General features: G+C 38.9%; 1 protein-coding gene across 1 annotated transcript in view; it reads right to left on the reverse strand.

Moving 5' to 3' along the window:
* Positions 1-17,977, reverse strand: part of LOC135478091 (secretin receptor-like) — a 39,421-nt gene extending 21,444 nt beyond the window's left edge. The window contains 12 exon segments of the mRNA XM_064758362.1: positions 174-312; positions 1,576-1,667; positions 2,058-2,092; positions 2,095-2,126; positions 2,415-2,476; positions 3,028-3,183; positions 3,716-3,884; positions 5,309-5,403; positions 9,013-9,149; positions 11,168-11,278; positions 15,504-15,603; positions 17,872-17,977. Coding sequence (XP_064614432.1) covers positions 174-312; positions 1,576-1,667; positions 2,058-2,092; positions 2,095-2,126; positions 2,415-2,476; positions 3,028-3,183; positions 3,716-3,884; positions 5,309-5,403; positions 9,013-9,149; positions 11,168-11,278; positions 15,504-15,603; positions 17,872-17,976 — 1,233 coding nt within the window. The 5' untranslated portion in view covers position 17,977.
* Positions 17,978-20,589: the final 2,612 nt, after the last annotated feature.

Genomic DNA, 20,589 nt, shown 5'->3' on the forward strand with positions numbered 1-20,589 from the left:
CTTGGTTCTTTACCCGATTAACGCAAAGGTGTGATGTTTAAAATCTTCACTCGAATCTTACCTTACTTTTATAGTACTGTGTTATAATATTTCATAAGCTTCCTCTGAAGAAGCTACGGATATTATCATTTGTACATCAGAGATCATGTAATGTTCCACACTGCAATGCTTACCTGGAAAGAATTGAGGAAAAGCTCAGTGTACAGTAGTATAAGCTCCGCTTTGGCTTCCACCTGATCCGGTTTAACCAGAAACACCATGTAGTGTACTCCAAACAGCGGTATGAGGACCAGTGTGGACTTCGCCAGACGTCTGTGGAAATAAATGTAAAAGATAAAATGTCATAATAAACATTATGGATCACTGGGATCAGAAGCAGGGTGAATTTCGCCAGGCGTATATACGACGGGATGAAGTGAAACGCCGTATAATGCAAATGAAGATAGGAAATAGGGTAAGAGCCAACATGCGAACTGGTCAAACGTTTGTTAAATTTAACGAAGAATAAAGCCACCATAAAGATTATAAAACGGGACAAGGAATATGTGCATTTGACCAGAAGAAGAGTTTATGTTACAAACACCAACGTAAACAGTAAACAATGGAACAAGGACAGGCCTTGATTTAGTCTGACTTTTGCGTAAACGAATGACGGGAAAGACTCTAATAATAAAGACTGGGGTAGATCAACCAGACGTTTGTTGGAATAAATAATAAAAAAAGGAACGGGACAGAGCACCAGCAAGACACAAGAAAATGGCAACTGTAGGTATTGAAATTAACTGAAAGAACCACCAGCTAATCAAAGTTAACGCCCGTTCATCCGCAATGAGTTTGATCCACGAGTGAGCAAGTGCCATATCATCTAATGATCATTATGTGTAGGCGCCTTCCAACAACTTGCGGATGGTTATTGGCTCCCCCGGAATCTGTTCGGTTTCCTCCCACCATAATGCTGGCCGTCGTCGTATAAGTAACATTCTTGAGTACGGCGTGATACACCAATTAAATAAATATATGAAGGGATTTTGTAGATTTGATCAGTTCTAAAAATCACAGAGTACTGAACACCTAACAATGAGTGTGCTTGACCGCATGTCGAACCAAGAATAACATTAAAGGAAAGCCATTGTAATGCAAACCACAAAACAGTGTCATCGTTGAATAGTTACCTGTGTGTGCAAATGTTTGAAAAATGCTATCTAATAATTTAAAAAGGCATGACGAAATGTAATCTGGTAACAGGGACCAGTGTAATATAATTAGTGTGTGGTTTCTCTAGCGTGGTTAAATATATCCATATAATATACACATCGGGCTGGGTTATATTCAGCAACAGCAACCAGCGGATGGTCGTGGGTTTCATTCGATTTCCTCCCACCATAATGCTGGCGTAAAACTATAGGTAAAACTATAACTATTACCATAAACACCTCACCACGAAGGTTACATCATGATAACTATTGATCAAACAATAATAAAAGTCATATTGGATGTCTAGGCAAAGCGTCACGATGAATACACAGCCAGCACTGACTTCTGACTACATCTCACAAATGACAGTAACAAACCAACCTGTATCTAAACTTCTTGGTCTCTTGGTTGTTTGATGCCCGTAACTTCACAACCAGTACACGTACAATGTTCAAGAAAAATATAAAATTTGCCTGGCGAAGAAAGAAAAAGTAATTAAAAACGGGAAACATTTATGAGTACGGCGTAAAACACCAATCAAATAAATAAATAAACATATAAATGTATCATTCAATGTGATTGCGTCTTGGTATCTAGATCTCACTATTTCGTCTGTGGGCTTGCGCTAGGACGTTTGTAATGAAGTTGGCGATGTGCGTTGGTGTCTCACGAGCTACACCCGGTTTCCCACACCAATAAACCCGACGGTCGCTATATAAGTGAACCATCCTTGAATAGTGAGTGAAACATTAATCTATAATAAATGAATAAATGAATAAAGGAATTCAGTGATCACTTTTACATCTATATTATTAATATATTGCCATGATCCTATACTTGTTCAGAGGTACTCTTTAACTTACAATAATAGAAGCTACAATTGGTCCTCTCAAGATCCAAAGAACCCTTTGTTGGAGTTGGTCGTCCAGCAACTAAGGATGAAAAAGAAAAACAATAAACCAAATGATTTAGGAGGGTTGCTCATTTAGCAAATTTTGCTTATTTAAAAGTTTCTCCTACGCATGACAAGGTTCGGTGGTTTCTTCGGGCTAGATCCGATTTCACCTTTTAAATTTCAAAATAGTAAGAAGTGAAATAGTCATGAGTACAATCACACGGCACCAATCCCTCCCCCTCCCCCAAAACAAACAAAAAAAAGCGGTCATACACACAAAAATACAATCTGATAAAATATAAAGGCCAGGAGTCAATTTACTTACTGGAACGTCCTCAAAATATATCCTGACGATAACCCAAGGCACGACAGACAAGACTGGGAAACCTAAAATAAAATCAACATTCAATTCAAAAACTCTCTTCAAAGGTCGATCCAAATTAAATGATTGTAATTACAGTGAACTAAAATGGAAAATACGCCTAATGAAAACACACTTTTCCAGAATTCTCGTTCAGCATATCCATGGAAGACTGCATTAATTGTAACTTTGAGCGCGGCGTCCCCACAGTTAAGACATGTGCTGTGTTATAACGTCATTTACATATTTACATGTTATTTACTCCCAAGTTTACTCGTATGGTCCAAAAATAAAGCGATTATCCCAAATTTCAAATTTTGACTGGGTTGAACCTAAAATTGTTTTAGTTGTTTTTTTTTTTATCACAGAAGTGCTGTAGTAAGAACAAAAATCCTCTTACACTGAAGATTAATCTGAAGCCTGTCAAAAGATCGGCCTGGTATTGTGATTGTGCGATATCTGACTCTCTAAGAAAAAAATGCCGCGAAAAGAGGTGCCATTCAGTAAGGTGAGACAAATTTATGCAGTATTTTTTGCAGTACAAGCTCTCACTGAAGTAAACAATAACATGCCATACCCAGCCAAAGAGCATGTACCACTTTAGCTTGTTTTTCTCTGTGAAGTACGATACAAATATCAGCATGTGAAGATATAACCCCTCTAGAAATATCCACGTGTAGTTCGCCGCTATCACAAAATGGAAGCTGGTCAGCAGAAGTTTACATTCCCAATGCTGTGCACAGAAAGAAAAGAGTATTTTTTTAATATTAAGTGTATTTGAAAGAGTACTAACAAATTCTAGGACTGATGCGTTGTATGCAAGTATGAAAACTGGGTTTGCACAGATAACATGTCACCAACTTCTTTATGCCACCTTAAAGAAATACCAGGTATATAACATTGATTTAAGATTTAAATACTCCACAATATTGAAAATACTTTTAACTGCAGTAATCTAATATGGACATATTAACAACTTTAAACTTCCCGATCTCCGGATAACGTTGGCACTAACATTTCGGCAAATAAAGCTATCAATTTATTTGTCGGCAAGTAAGTAAAGTTATATAACCTGCGAAAATAATGAAAGAAACAAAGAGTACATTTATAAATAACCATGATGGCAAATGCATAAATATTCAAGGCTGTGAGTTCTCTCTTATGAAGATGCCACCTTGAACACTAAAAAGAGAACGAGTTTTTTTACAAATCACTTCTAACTGTGTAAGGTGAATATTAATTAATAAGATTATGAGGTCACTCACCGTTCCTGGAGCCAATCGGAGACGATTAGATTCGTCATACATGACGTCACCTGGCAGGAAGGCTCCGCCCGCAGACAGTATTTTCTCACGAAGCAACGAAATCACACAACGTAATATGAAGGAAGCAAACAGATTCAAATGAAGGCGATTCCGCTGACAGTGCAGTTTTCTGAAGGATAAAATATATGATCGGCTGGATGAGTGACTGACAGATTTATTTATTCGCTAGCATAATGCCGTGATGAATTATTTGTGGTACTTAAAATAAAGTTAGTCCTTAATAGAGATAGTTTCTCACTTCTGAGCAATGTGTCAGTAACGTTTCCAAAACAGTCAGACATTAACTGACCCGATTTTGATTTGATTTGATTTGATTTATTCACCAGAAAGAAAGTAGAAAAGGAAGAACATCTCAATACCTCTCTGTACCTAAACCTCTTGTATCCGCATGGTTATATATAAATATATATACACACACATACACACATACATATACATACATATACATATACACCCGCAAACACACAGGCACAAGCATATGTATGTACATGTACGTATATTCATACAAATACATCTTAAATATTATCGTAATGTGCACAGTATAAGTAGGCCTATATAATAATGGTTTTTCTTAATCAAGTTTAATACAAACAGGTATATACACACACACATAATTACATATGTACGGATACATCAGTTTGTCAACATAATACAACTTATAGCACTCTGGCGGAAGCAGAAACCCCAAAGGGCTTATTGTACCCCATAACATGTTTAAATTTAATTGACATGAGATGCTAACTGGTTATTACTCATATGTTGGAATGAAGCACTTGCACATACGTACACGTGTACCTAATTATGCATACACATAGTAGTTACTACTGTAGCACCCACTGATAAATGTAAGGATATACAGACAGTAAAGAGAATTTACATTCGTAAATATGTGTACAAATATGCACACGCACACATGTGCACTTATGTATTAATATTCATATCAATCAAGGCGACAACAATATACTATCAAGAGAAAACGTTAAGCAAGCAACTACGTGTCGCAACTGAGTTAATTCAAAACAATTGTGGATGACTTGGTGTAGTAATGATTATAGCTATATGCTTCATCAGCTGTATATCTTTCTCAAGAGTAAAGTTTTCAAAGACGATTTAAATAATGATAAAGAGGTGATTTCTTTTAAATTGGAGGGCAGTTTATTCCATTCGATCGGTCCTTTTATTTTACAAGTGTGTAGGGATAGATTGCTTTCAAGAACAATGTCGAGACTTCAGTATTTTTCATTTGTTACCTGACTGTTTTATCGATTGACTAAACAACCCTATCAGAGATGAATTGAAAAGTTAATTCATTTATTTATTTGGCTGGTGTTTTACGCCGTACCCAAGACTATTTCACATATACGACGGCGGCCAGCATAATGGTGGGAGGAAACTGGGCAGAGCACACAGTTTGTGTGACAGTGTATCTTCAATCACATCATCTAGGTTTGTAAGCAGAAAAATGGTATAAAATGTCAGCATAATTTTGTTTCAGGAAAATAAGACATATTTAAAAGACACAAATTTACTTACTTAAAGAAAAGCATGAGAAATACGGCAATGAAGAGAGTGACCAGGGAGACACTGTATCCCACACTGTACAGTAGACGGATCCTCGGCATGTGCGCCTTCAAACATACACAAAACAGACAATTGATGGTAAAAAAGTTTTCAAATATCGACATTAAATATATGTATTTGTTTACCGCTTTGACTGACATTTAACATCACTGAAGTTTCTGAATTGGACGCCGGTGCAAACTGTTCACGTTGAAAAAAATGAAGTCCACTGGCTCATCGAAATCAATCTACTCTACTGTCAGTGTCATTTGATCAGTAAGGTCACAGGTTCACTCTCGCTCTCGCTGTTTGGGTTGCCGCTTGATTTACATCAAATGGTGTTTTACGCCATACTCAAGAAGCATTAAGGTGGGAAGTAACCGGGCAGAGCCCGGTAGAAACCCACAACCATCCACAGGTTGCTGCCAGACCTTCCCACTTACGGCAGGAGAGGAAGTCAGCTGGACTGGAATTCAGGGCGACCACATTGGTGACAGACTCCTGGGTCATAACGCTGCGCTAGCGCGCAAGAGACTGAGCCAAGGAGGCTCAGTTGCCCCTTCAATTCTGGAGGTTTGTCAATTACCTAGCGAAGGGTGATGGTTTCCTCCGGCCACGTGAGTTTTCTTCACCCATCAATCTGACTACCGTGATATAAGTGAGTGAGGGAGTGCTTGGGATTTAACGTCGTACTCAACAAGTTTTCAGTCATATGACGACGAAGGAATCCTTAGGGTGTATGTAATGTGCCTCCTTGTTGCAGGACGGATTTCCATGGCTCTTTTATCTAGTGCTGCTTTACTGAGACGACTTACCCAAGGCAAGTAAGCCACCCTGTCCGAGCCATTATACTGACACGGGTCAACTAGTCGTTGCACTATCCCCTTCATGCTGGTGATATAAGTGAAACGACGCTAAACATCAATCCAGTAGATAGACTATACGGCATCAACCACGGGTTTAATTAACAAATACCTAGGCCCGGTTGTTCAAAACTATTACAGGACTTAATACCCGATTTAACTTTAAGCGAAGTCTTCAGATTTGTACTTAGCCTAAAAAATTGTTATATTATATTAATTATGAACATAAACTGTTTCTGTTATACGTTGACCTTGAAGAGCTACATTGGCCGCAGCGTTCGTGTAGAAATTTAAATATAAAATATAGCTGTTAGAAACAGCGATCCCGGGGTTCAAGCAGTATGCATCTTGCACAGGTACAGCAGAAAGGGTAAATCGCAGTCACTAAAAACTGGGGAAAAAACACTTTTACAGCAATTATTCTTCTGTGTTGTTTCTAGGCTGAATTGTTGCTATCAGCGAAAAAAGGTGAATATAAGGTAGAGAAGACGTCATTTGGGGTTGAACAAACTTAGTCACAAAGAACAGGAGAGAAGATACATAACCATTCATGTATGGTGACGGAAATTCAATCCATTTGCACTTTCGTGTCAAGAAGATGTTGCACCTGCATTTTACTATGTTTTAATTGATTGGTGTTTTACGCCGACCTCTAGAATATTTCACTTATACGACGGCGGACAGCATTATGATGGAAGGTGTAGCACCTGCCCAGTATAGACATGGACTAAATGGAAATTGCTCCATTCTCCAAGTTGTGGGCTTTAAGGTTTTTCCGTTATTAGTACGTGTGTTAATGCAAGTACAGCACGGCTCATGTTATTCAAATGCGGCATTTCTTTGGTGGTTTTTTTCTCATTAATTAAAAAACTATTTCACCTAGGGAAAAAATAAGCACATAGTTTTCTTGATGGATTTAAATTTGTTTTTCAAACTTTACTTTGCTGTCTATGGGTTATCTTGTATTAAAATTTGAGAGTGATTTATTTGCGCTTTTTCACTTTAAGATGTTAAATGCATTTCAACGTTTTTCAAAATGGCCGCCAAACCACGTGACTTCCGGAAACAAACTTCGCACATAATATATGCCATACATTTGTCTATTGTGCGAAACAAAAATCGATGTCTTGAATGCTAGTGTTATCCTCTATCCTAAGTTGTATATTTGAGCACAGTGAACATACATTATTTTCATCTACGAGTATTATTCGGCTTTGCAAACTAGAATGGTACACTATAGGACAATATTCAGTAAAAATTTAAAGCCAATTTGGACAAAATCCAATAGGGCCGCCATGTCACGTGACCGGTAGTTACGGTGCACAGGTTTAGGTCATGGCTTACCATGTGTAAAAATTTCAGCTTTCTAGCTTTTACAAAATCGTGCGGAATAATAATAACCATAATAAACAAAAATAATAAACAGAAGAAAAATCCGAAAAATTACAACATAGCTGCTAGCCATAAGCTACCAGTAGTAGCTAATACACTTTCGACCAACTGGGCCCATATTCAATTCCCGATCACGAAAAATGTAACGTACTGGTGCGCACTCGTTCCAAGGCAAAGCTGTTCACAAAACTGCAATCAAAATACATGCCTAACGTTTCCGAAAAGTTGCCGACGGAAAGACAGACATAGCAATGTTGACAAGCGTTGAATACATGGGTCATCATACCAATCAGCAGAAAATGTGATGGACTGGTGTTTGTACCATGCCCAATTAAGCTATGCACAAAGTATCAGCAGAAGTCGACACAAATGTCAAGTTATGAAGCCAGAGTCATTCATTTCTGGTGATTTGTTTTATAACAGTTGTCACCTAAAAGATCAAAACGAAGTTAAACTCTAATCCAACAAGCTAATTAAACAGCATTAACCAAAACCACATCGTCACTTCAAATGGTATTCCACGAATTTGTTTTAGTGCGGTGAATTGTACGCAGACGTCAATTATCCACTTCTGGTTTGGTTTGACATGAATGTAGTACCAGCTATTTTTAGCACTTTTACAACTTGGGATTTGCATACTAAATATCATACTGCTTACAGCGCATGCACCTAAGTCAACGTTTGCTTTACCATACTCGCCATTAGCAAACTATGTACATAAGTCTAGAACAACGCCGATGTCATTGGGATTACGGTGATACAGGCAAGTCGTGACATATGAGTTTTCTTTTCTAATACTTTGTGTTAAACACGCTTTCTGTTTATCTAATGTATGCACAATTGACAGGATGCCTGAAACAATTTCATTGATGAATTCTATCTTATCATCTTACCTCAGTTAGGGTTTTATTCAAACTGTTTATGTAAATGCTTAAATAGTTACAAATTGCACACCACAACACGGAACAATCATGTATGTAAGCAAGAATTCAAGTACAGTTTGCTGTCAGTGACACGCTGAAGCCAAAGCCCTTGAACAGACACGCGTCATTATTGGTTGACGGCTAGTATGCGAATGTCTGTTTCGACGCATAGACTTTTGTTTTATGATGGCAGTCAGTTTTATACCGGAGGCCTGGGGTAAAGATTCGTCCTTTGGCAAGTTACTGACGAACTTTTCCATGTGTGACGTTGAGACTTGCTACGTCATATCCATGGAAGACAAGTAATTTTCTGTTTACGAAAGCGGAAATAGCCACAAAGAATCGCCGACCGCTGATCCAAGCTCCTGAGGAACGAGAAGTTCAGAGAAATTACGTGTCCAAAGTCAGGATTGAACACGTGCCTCGTGGTTAGGAGCCAGACACCTTATCCACATAGCTGTATCCCGCCTAAAAGACGGAAGTTCGAGTTTGGCCTCACCTGTATTAGCTCGGGAATGTCCGGGATGTACTCGTCATCGTCCGTGACCTTACACTGTGAAAAGTTTGTCCAGGAACGGTTGTTTTCTGTATCGTAGTACCAGGTACCGTCGGGAAGGCACTGCTTTGTAGCGAAGGCTGTGAACATGCCAAACGAAAAACAAACGTGAATAAGCCCGTAACATTATCTGATATAGTGTAATGACTTGTGTTATTAAAATTACACGAACAATGGTTATATTATTACGCTTATATGGCTGGTGTTTTGAAGACGAATATTTTACTGACATTATTGCGGACAGTTTTATAAGAAAGAGGGGTGGGGACTGGCAAAGCGAAGAGGGAAGACTTGCAGCTCAGCAAGTACCTGAACCGACTACCGACAAGAGACCACATATATTATCAATAAGACTACAGCACAGAGAGCTGAACCAGAGCAATGCCGACAGTATGATAGTTGGTAAACGGTTGCACGTAATCGGTGAAATATGGGTTCCTCTCAAATTCCCAAAGCTAATACACGTATTTTGTTCCAACTGTTGATTGGCAAAAAAGCGCAGTGATTTTAACTGCAACATATTAAAAGATGCTGCTCTACAGTAAAATCGAATCCACATAATTTAACTGCATTTAGTTCTGAGAAAAACAACGGTGCTACTTCTTTCTCTTAAATGTAGAAGTATAAGCTTTAGGCTAAATAGTGAGTGACAAAATTATTTACGGCCTGAACCCTAATTTTAAAAATATTTAAACTATTTTTTTATTACACTGTTGTCTATCGCCGTTTTCAATGTTACGGCGCTCAGGTTTATGGGTAGAACAAACAAGAGTGTCCGGAGTAAACTACCCGACCTTTATAGGTGGAGGAAACAGGGTTGCCCAGAAGAAACCACCCCACCTCCATGGCTGGAGGAAACAGGAGCGCTTGGACTAAACCATCTGGCTTTTATTGGTGACAGAAACAAGTGCCATGAGTAAACTGTCCGACTTTTATGGATGAAGGAAACAGGAGCGCCGGTTGGGAAGCCATCCGACCTTTATGGGTGGAAAAAAGAGGGGTGCCTGGAGTAAACCACCCGACCTTTGCCAGGTACTTGACAAACCTCTTGGCTTAAAGACACAACCTCATCTGCAGATAATTTCAATGTGATAATATATTTTGATAACACCAATAATGACTGGACTCCTATTTCAAAGAGTACCTGTACTTGATAATCTGTGCTGATTTGAGTTGTTAGTATTGTCATCAAGGTCATATGAAACCACTTACGTTGGGAAAACTTAGAATAAAACCCTGAATAAGGTAAATTGTCAAGAGGAAGTATTTCAGCGGTTATGTGTGACAATTTGCCAGCTGTCACACTGTCGTTCCTGCTCTGGTTTTTCTTTCTATGTCTTAATTAATTGTATTCCCGACTAAACTGGGATTTTGTTATTGGGCTAAGCTTCCCCTCGGCCTTATCCCTTTGCATTATCTAAATTGTATGTTAAAAGTGATAACAACACAGCATTCTGAGTAATTCTGCAACAGTGACGTGTAGTAAATTGCAATGAACATTAATGAATTTTTTCACTTACCTATGCTTAAAAGCCATGGTGCTAGGAGGAGTGTAGTTTGCTACAATTTATGCATTTACATGAACAGTTAAAACCCTAACTGAGGTAAATTGACAAGAGACGGTATTCTACCGGTTACGTGTAACCATTTGCCAGCTATCACACTGTTCTGGTTTTCCCCTCTCTGTGCTGTACGTCTTAATTTTATTGAAAAGGTAACTGTGTTTTATCGACACAATAATCCGGTCAAGTTGACATGGCACATCCGGCTATATGGGGGAATAATGAACGGCATGTTAAAGAATCGTAGCCCTAGGCAGTCACGGACAATTCAGCAATTTGCGAGCAATTTATCTGAATCATTGCGACATTTGAAATTTTACATTGACTCGAGCTGACCTTCAAGTCAGAGAAATCTTTACACAGAAAAATACTCACGGAAGGAAGAGCTGAAACCTACATGGGTTATTGTGCCAAATTGTGCCATGTCTCAGAACAGGCATGAATCGCCATGTTCTTTTTCTTGTCCCTATTATGACCCGTTAAGGGCAGGCCTACTGATGCACACTCGAAACCGTTATCTGGCTTTAAGAACGTACCGTCTGTATCGAAGTAGTTCACGTAGTTAGGGCAGTTCTGTTTTGCCAGTTGTCCAGCCGGGGTGTAATGCCAACAGAGAATGTTGTCCCAAGTTGAATTGCAGAACTTCGCTATCGAGGAGAAAAATGAAGACAATTTCAGAGGTTGTTATATTTTTCGCCAGTTTGTCATATGAGAAGAAAAACAATACTTAAAATAAATATTATTTAAAAACACAGGTCAATTTCTGAAACTGACTAACAAGTGTTATTATACAGTAAGAAGAATTACTACAGAGCAAGAAGTATTACTATACAGTAGGAAGTTTTACTATACAGTAACAAGTATTACTATACAGTAGGAAGTATTACTTTACAATAACAAGTATTACTATACAGTAACAAGTACCACTTTACAGTAACAGGTATTACTATTCAGTAGGAAGTATTACTATACAGTAACAAGTATTATTATACAGTAGGAAGTATTACTATACAGTAGGAAGTATTACTATACAATAACAAGTATTAATATACAGTAACAAGTATTACTATACAATAACAAGTATTACTATACAGTAACAAGTACTACTTTACAGTAACAAGTATTACTATACAGTAACAAGTATTACTATACAGTAACAAGTATTACTATACAGTAACAAGTATTACTATACAGTAGGAAGTATTACTATACAGTAACAAGTATTACTATACAGTAACAAGTATTACTATACAGTAACAAGTATTACTTTACAGTAACAAGTATTACTATACAGTAACAAGTATTACTATACAGTAACAAGTATTACTATACAGTAACAAGTATTACTATACAGTAACAAGTACTACTTTACAGTAACAAGTATTACTATACAGTAACAAGTATTACTATACAGTAACAAGTATTACTATACAGTAGGAGGTATTACTATACAGTAACAAGTATTACTATACAGTAACAAGTATTACTATACAGTAACAGTATCAAACACGGAGAAGTTTTACACGTATTCGTGATTTACTCAATCACATGTAAAATGATTAACGTTTGAGAGCAAATTTGGAAATGCATTTCAACCAGACTTTAAATGTATTCCTCATTCATTCAAAGTTTTAAAATCTTATTTTCGAGACATGACCGCCGCGAAGTGAAATGTTCCCAATTTTACTGAATGAACATGAAGATTTTTCTCCATATGCAGGTACTAATAACGCAACATCTAAACACTAGGCTAATTTTATCAAGGATCAAGGAAGTAGGACCATTGGGTTGATGGAGTGTGGGTGGTCCGGAATTTTTTTTGTATTCTAAATAGTTGATATGTAGGACTGCACCCAATGAGAGTTTATGGATGATTTCAAGTAACAATAATTTTGCAAACAATAACTACTGGTATGATTAGTAAATTTCTGTCTTGTTTGTTTATTTGGGGGTTTTGGCCTCTTCTAACGTGTGTAGGTTGCTTTAGGAGAGTTTTTGTGTCTAACACCCGAACTGTATTTATTTTAGAGATCATGGCGTATAGAACCGCGAATTCTTTTGCAGAAAATGTTGGGGTTATGGGTTTTTCTTTGACAAATTAGGAGCAGCCGAGCCGTACCACCACATGATGAAACAATCAGTAACACCACACGAACAGTCAGGTTGTAACACCCCATGAAGAGTCCAGCTGAAACACCACTCGAAGAATAGTGCAGTAACATCACGCAATTTGTCAAACAGTAATACAGCTCGGACAAGCAAGCAGTAACTCCAACCAAGCAATAACACCATATTAAATACATGAGGAAAATTAATCAAGCCATAATACCACACACGTAGTCAAGCAGTAACACCAAAAGAATATTCACGAGGAACCCAAAAAGTCCAGCAGTTACATCACACAAACAGGCACGCAATAACACCACACGAACAACAAAGGAATAACACCACACGAACAACAAAACCATAACACCACAGGAACAACAAAGCAATAACACCAAACAAACATTCCTGAGGAAACAGAAAGTCAAGCAGCAATACCGCACAAACAGCCAAGCAATAACATCACAGGCAGTAAAACCACGCAAACAGCTAAATAGTTATACCACAGCAATAGCCCCGCTGTACCAGCACACAAATAGCCATGCAGTAACACCACACGACCAATCAAGCATTTATACCACACACACAGCCAAGCAGTAACATCACAGGCAGTAAAACCACGCAAACAGCCAAACAGTTATACCACAGCAATAGCCCCGCTGTACCAGCACACAAATAGCCATGCAGTAACACCACACAACCAATCGAGCATTTATACCACACACACAGCCAAGCAGTAACACCACAGGCAGTAACACCACGCAAACAGCCAAGCAGTAACATCACACAAGCAACCAAACACAACGCAAACAGCAACACCGCAAGCAGCCAAGCAGTAACACCACGCAAACAGCCAAACACTAATACCACAGCAATAGCCCCGCTGTACCAGCACATAAATAGCCATGCAGTAACACCACACGACCAACCAAGCATTTATACCACACAAACAGCCAAGCAGTAACATCACACAAACAGCCAAACACAACGCAAACAGCAACACCGCAAACAGCCAAGCAGTAACACAACAAGCAGTAACACCACGCAAACCGGCAAACAGTAATACCACACCAATAGCCCCGCTGTACTAGCACACAAATAGCCAAGCAGTAACACCACACGCCCAACCAAGCATTAATATCACACAAATAACCAACCAAAGTAGTTGCACTACACGAAAAAGCCAAGTAGTTGCACCACACGAAAGAGCCAAGAATTAATACCACACCAACAGCCAAGCAGTGACACAACTCCAACAGCCAAGCAATAGCTCCACACAAACAGCCAAAAATTAACATCACACAAACACCCAAGCAGTAACACCACAGAAAGAGCCAAGTAGTAACACCACACAACAGCCAAGCCGCATCACTACACAAACAACCAAGCATTAATACCACACAAATAGCCAAACAGTAGCACTAACTAAGCTGTCAAATAGTGAGACCACAAACAGCCAAGCACTAGCGTTACACTACCAGTCAAGCAATAACACCACACAAATAGCCAAGCATTAATACCACACAAATAGTCAGGCAGTTATATTGTACAAACCAAGCTCTAACACCATAGGAACAGCAACACAGTAATACCACCTAGATGCTTTTACGAAAGCCTCACTAAAAAACAGGTAGAGTCGGAACACGTGTACGGTCGGAAATGAGAAGTTTACAGCGTCCTTCACTGGCACACTGTTCGAAATCTTAAAACAAATGTCCACTGGTTCCTAGTTCGAAGAAAAAAGTATGCCTAAGATGCAGGCCCATTCAGATTATAGTTTATATCCAGATATATTATATCCACAGGACAAATCGACTGGACCGTTGAACTTTTACCACTGGCGAAGACGGATTATAGCCAGTGTATAATACAATGTTTTACGCAGAGAACTACACGTACAAGACATCGCTAGTGTTGTGATTTAGACGGCGGGTATCCAGTCACTCCACCGATGTAATGCTATCTCTGATGAACTTTTTTGAGTTTTGACACAATCGGCAATTACATTTACCGGCATCTATTTTTCTTTCATCAATGATACCTGGTGGTTTTTATGGAGGGTGAAAATGTACAAGAAAAAAGTTTAGCAAACTTAGTTAAACAGATATCTACTGAGATCAAACAAGGAGAAATGAAACACTGATATGAGAGAGAAGCCCGACGAACTCGTGGCCCTAGATAATGGCTATATCACATGCTCTAAACCCCGAATATTTGCGTGCTGAGAGGAGACAATATGTTTCTCATGATAAAACTATCAATGAATACGAATCCAGGTACAGATGATGTTTTCCATTGACCCTATTTTCAATACATAATGCTACATGACGTCACTGCTGATGATGTTTTCCATTGACCCTATTTTCAATACATAATGCTACATGACGTCACCTCTGATGATGTTTTCCATTGACTCTATTTTCAATACATAATGCTGCATGACGTCACTGCCTTTTCCCTCAATACAATACGCACAAAATGATTTGAAGAAAAAATCTTGACTGCAAAATGTATTTTGTAAAAAAAAAATAAGACATTTTCAAGGCGCCGAAACTTTCAAGACAAATCGTTTGCATAGAAGAAAACAAGACAGCCTGAATCTAAAGGCATACACATACACGCAAAAACACATTCAGTATTTTACCCAGAATCCCAAAGACTTTGCCTGTAATGAATCAGTGGAGTTATTGACAAATGACTGAGATGGCAACTTCCTCGCGAGCCTAACAACAAATCAATCGATTCACCAAGTCAAGAAATGGTACTTACCATTTACCGGGATGGGTAGTATAGCAATCTCGGCCAGACACTTCCGTTTAGCCGCCGACAGAAGAATGATCTGTTGCTCCTTCGACATCTTCACGACACTCTTCAACAGAAACGCTCAAATATAACTTTGGGAAACCAGACCGCCTTTATAAGTGCACAATAATTCAAAAATAACGTGTGCCACAGATGAAAGACAACAAAAGACTGTGTCCAGAAATACTTCGCATTATTTGTAAAACATTTTTATTTACCAAGAAATTCCACAAAATCAATTCTTATCTAAGGTCCGTTTTTTGAGACCATACTTTCCAATAATTTCCGTATTATTTTGAGACATGTTCAGTAGACAAATACGTGAACTTCTTGTGAATCACTTAGATGTGGTTAGAAAAGTCCACCGTATTTTATCCTAGCTTGAATGCTTTTTATGACGCAACGCCAAAAAAATATAGTAAAATAGTACTGTGGACAATTTTACCTGGGCGCCTTGAATTTATATTCACTTTAACATGAGCATAAAATTATGGCGAGAGGGTGTCAAGGGGCTTGCATTTCATCTAGACCAGGTTCAATACCGTTCTCCTGAAACCATTTTCCTGATTCTGTTGTTTCCGGGGCCGTAATGGCAGGAAGTGTGCAAGGTCCTTCGCCTCTGTGATCTTACATGAAACACTAGTATGCTATACAGACCATCGTTCCATATGTTTGGTTATATCTGTTGACGCAATATTATATGTAATGACATCTATGAAACAGCGATATCAAACACTGATTACAGTGAAAAGAGGAATAACGTTAAAGTATTGACAATAAATCATACCAAAATGCAGATCACTGAGCCCATCATACACTCTGACCATTAAACTACACTTTGCTGGGGGGGGGGGGGGGGGGAAGAGCACCGTAGCCTTGTGGTTATTGTGTCAGCACGCCGCACAGGCCTCTCACTAATGCCGACTTTATGCTTACGCTGGCTTCCTCTCTGATTGTGCGCGGTAAGGTCTTGCAGCAACCTGCGGATGGTCATGTGTTTCTCCACGGGCTCCGCCGGGTTTTCTCCAACCATAATGTCAGTCGCCGTCGTATAAGTGAAATATTCTTGAGTGCTGCGTTAAATATTGATCAAATAAAATACTTAAATAAATACACTTTTCTGAACAAAATAATAACTGCTCTTTCGAAATTGCTCACGCTTCCTTACATTTTATCTGTCTACACAGAACTTTAATACATGTAAAATTACATCGTTCGAAGAAGTGGACTGGCCATTCTTAATTTTAGACTACTAAATGACCTTATTCGATGGATGAAGCCCACATTTATTAATACAATTACAATGACCGTCTCTTTTCCAGCGTTGCTAGAAGTCTTAATTGCGTCGTGGCATGGCAATCCTTGGACGCTAAATCCAGCGTCCCACAACTCCCCCCCCCCCCCCGCCCCCTGTTAAGTTCTGAGAGATGACAACCGGGATTGCTTTTAATCTAAGGTGAGTTCAAAACTATTATTTAACCCATAAATATATAATGGGTACGCCAAATGAAAGATATTAGAATCTGGTTTGGTTTTTCACTAATACAATGGCCGTCAGGTTTAAGGATGAAGGATACCAGAGGAGCCGGGGTAAACCACCGACATTTTGCAAGTCATTGTCGAATTTTCCTACATTTAACATTTTTATTTATTAATTTATTCGTTTATTTATTTGTCTGGTGGGAGGCCGGGGTGGTTAGCGTGCCAACACAGCGGTATGGCACAGGAGAATCATACCAATGGACTCGCTGTGAGTTCAAGTCCAGCTCATGCTGGCTTCCTCTCCGGTCATGCGTGGTAAGGTGTGCTAGGAACCTACGGATGCTCATGGGTTTTCACCGGGCTATGCCTGCTTTCCTTCAACTAGAATGCTGGTCGCCGTTGTATAAGGGAAATATTCTTGAATGCGGCGTAAAGTCAAGTTTCATAACCACGATCCACTCAACATAATATCTGAGTCCGGAAGATGTTAACAGGGATTACACTATACTGCTTTGATTTTGCTGAAGTGTGTTCAAAACTACTGTTTAATCTATATATGTAAATGATGCGTATGCTAAATGGTCAGTAACGGCATGTTGTTTTGTTTAATTGCATTCATGTAAGATCTTACAGACCTGGTAGATCTTGAATACTAGTGTAACAAATTGATTGATTTATATGCCTATTGTTTAACGCCGTACACAAAAGTGTTTTCACTCATACGATGGTTGGAGTCAGTTGGAGGAAATGCCCAGGAAAAACCACGGACGTTTTGAAAGGTTAGCAACGAACTTTCCCACTCAGTCTCGTACATAACTGAAGTATTACTAATTTCGAATCGTAAATACTTTACCTTTGCCTCCAAAACAGACACCATGAAGAAGATTAGAACGGCTAATTCCATAACGTTAAAATCCTTCTTAGAGTACACTTCTCTGGACCCGCAGTCATGGATCATTTTTCACATCTTTCGCCAGGTAAATGACACGTTTCCAACATCATGATCACTAAAGTTTCGGAATTAACACTCCAGTCTCCCCCACATTGCACCTTTAAAGTTACGTTTTGTATACTCCCTCAAGCATCTTACGCTAGGGCTATAGAGAATTCGCCAACACCGGAAATGCAAGTGTCGTCTGTCTCTTTCCAAATTTCCCATCCCGAATGACCCGTCCTTAATTCGTATCGCTTGCCAGACTGCCTAGGTCCGGTAATTTGATCTCTCCCAATCAGTTATAGTGGTCGCAAGGTAATTATCGCCAGGACCAAACCTGGGTGATTTCTTAACGAGACAGTTTAACGTGGGTCGAGACCCTGAAGTCTGTACAAGGCAGTCTGCCGGGCTACACTGTAAAAACCACACACATGCTCCCTACAAAGCCAAGGCTTAATGCCATCTTTATAGAGTGTCCGTTTTGTTAGCGCTGTTTTCTTCTGTGTGTGGTTCAAACGTTGTTCCGTATTGTAAGTCCGCCCCGAAAATCTGTTCTCTCCACGAATACCTTAAAACTACAGGCCTCTCGTTCGGTCGTTTACAGGCTATGCGATCTGGAGACTTCTTGAAATGGGCCAACTTCGTCCTAAAGGGATCACATCTTATCATTTATAAATTTCCATGGAAGCAACCTGCAGAAAAAAGATAAATGTTTGACACTAATAAACGGATGAATATCTAAGAGTTCGTGGATAAGTGCTACTTCAACCTGACGCCAAATAATGGCCTTAGCCTGCATACCTCATTGTGAAGTGCATTACATAGAAAGTATTTTTCATTGTAGTTTTATCCGATGTTTTACATATAGACAAGGATATCCTTCTTTCAAGGAGCGCTATACGGAAGAGAGCAATTTGCTTTCACGGCGTAAGATTGATATGCTTCGGGCAAGTTCCTGCATATTTAATGTTTTTTTCCTGTACAGCATTTATTTGGGTTAGAACTAGAGGGTGAAATTTTCTGTCAGATAGCATCAGTATTGTCGTTGTGAAATGATACAGAGAGACAGAACAAATGAATCAAACAATGAAAATATAGACTAATAATTTAGACTGGACATGTTTTAGTGTATTTGGAATAAATCTTGATTCATAGACAGGTGGCTTGTTAAAAAAATGTATGTATGAATGCTTGGGGTTTAACGCCCTAGTTAACAATTAGGCGACGACGAGGAATCATTAGGTGTGTTTACGTATAATGTGTCTTTTTGCTGTCGCCACTGAAGTATCATGCCGACGTCACCAGACATGACATCTGACACAGTTACATTATATTGACAACTTATACTTTAACCTCTCACTGCTGAGCGCAAAGAGACACAATAGCAAGTACTATTTTCAAAGTCTTTGGTATGACCCGATCCGGGTTTGATCTCAGGGTCCCCCGACTTCGACGCAGACACTCTGGCTACGAGGCCACGGAAGCGATCATGTTCAAAAGATAACTATAGCCTTATATACACCTGAAAATTTGACTTTGCTCTTTTCTTTGATTCTGCACTTTTTGAAAACTTAATGCTATTTCTGTGAGATTTTCAGTGTTATCTACGTTAACGTCAGCCTCGCAGGACAATATAGTACATTTCGGTAATGTATATCCAGCACAATAGATATATATTGGTTATATATGGTCAGGGTATTTGGGAGCGCAAACATGTCAGCTTGTTTGAGTCCTATTGGCTTGTCACTGTGGAGTAAAGTTTACCGATTGCCGTAAAAAGTAGTAAAAAGTTGTGAACACATATTTGAAAAGAGCTGGAGAAGTTTTAAAATAGTGACATTTCACACAATTGTAACATGCATACATGGTAATGATATAAATGCCAACAACGTGCAATAACGATAAAATATCAAGCAACGTCTTATGTAATGTCTTACGTCCGTTGATAAATGTATATATGTATGTATGTATGTATGTATGTATGTATGTATGTATGTATGTATGCTTGGAGTTTAACGTTGTACTTAAGACTTTTTCAGTTATTTGACGACGATGAGTCATTAGATGTATGTACATATATTGTGTCTTCTTGTGGCCTGGCGAGTCCATGCCGTGAAAAGCGTGACCACCACTGAAGTGTCATGCCGAATACACCAGACATGACACAACACACTGTCACATTATACTGACACCAGGACCACAATTCCTGTTTCTATCCTGTAACCTCTAAGCGCTGAGCGCCAGCAAAAAGCTGTTTTATTACATTGTGTAGTGTAATATTGTGATGTTGCGCTGTGTGGTGTTTCACGTTGTCTTGCTTGTCATTTGTGGTGTTACGTAATATTGTTTGATGTCATGTGATCTGATGTTTATTACGTTATGCGAGAGCGAAAACAAAGAGAATTCCCGAAAAGCACAATAGTTGCACTCTAGGCGAAAATACCAGGAATATTGCTTTAGATTAGTACTTATTATATAATAGTCATCCTGCTCACTCCAGTCAGGGATGAATCCGAGAACAGACACGGGTACGGTCAATATGAGGTGCTTTCTCAGTTGATTCGAGTGCTTTGGTCGTGAATTTGTAACACATAGAGAACACACATTGTACGTTTTTCAGCCGATGTTTCGAATTTG

Source organism: Liolophura sinensis, chromosome 11 (genome assembly GCF_032854445.1).
Source record: "Liolophura sinensis isolate JHLJ2023 chromosome 11, CUHK_Ljap_v2, whole genome shotgun sequence".
NCBI lineage: Eukaryota > Metazoa > Mollusca > Polyplacophora > Chitonida > Chitonidae > Liolophura > Liolophura sinensis.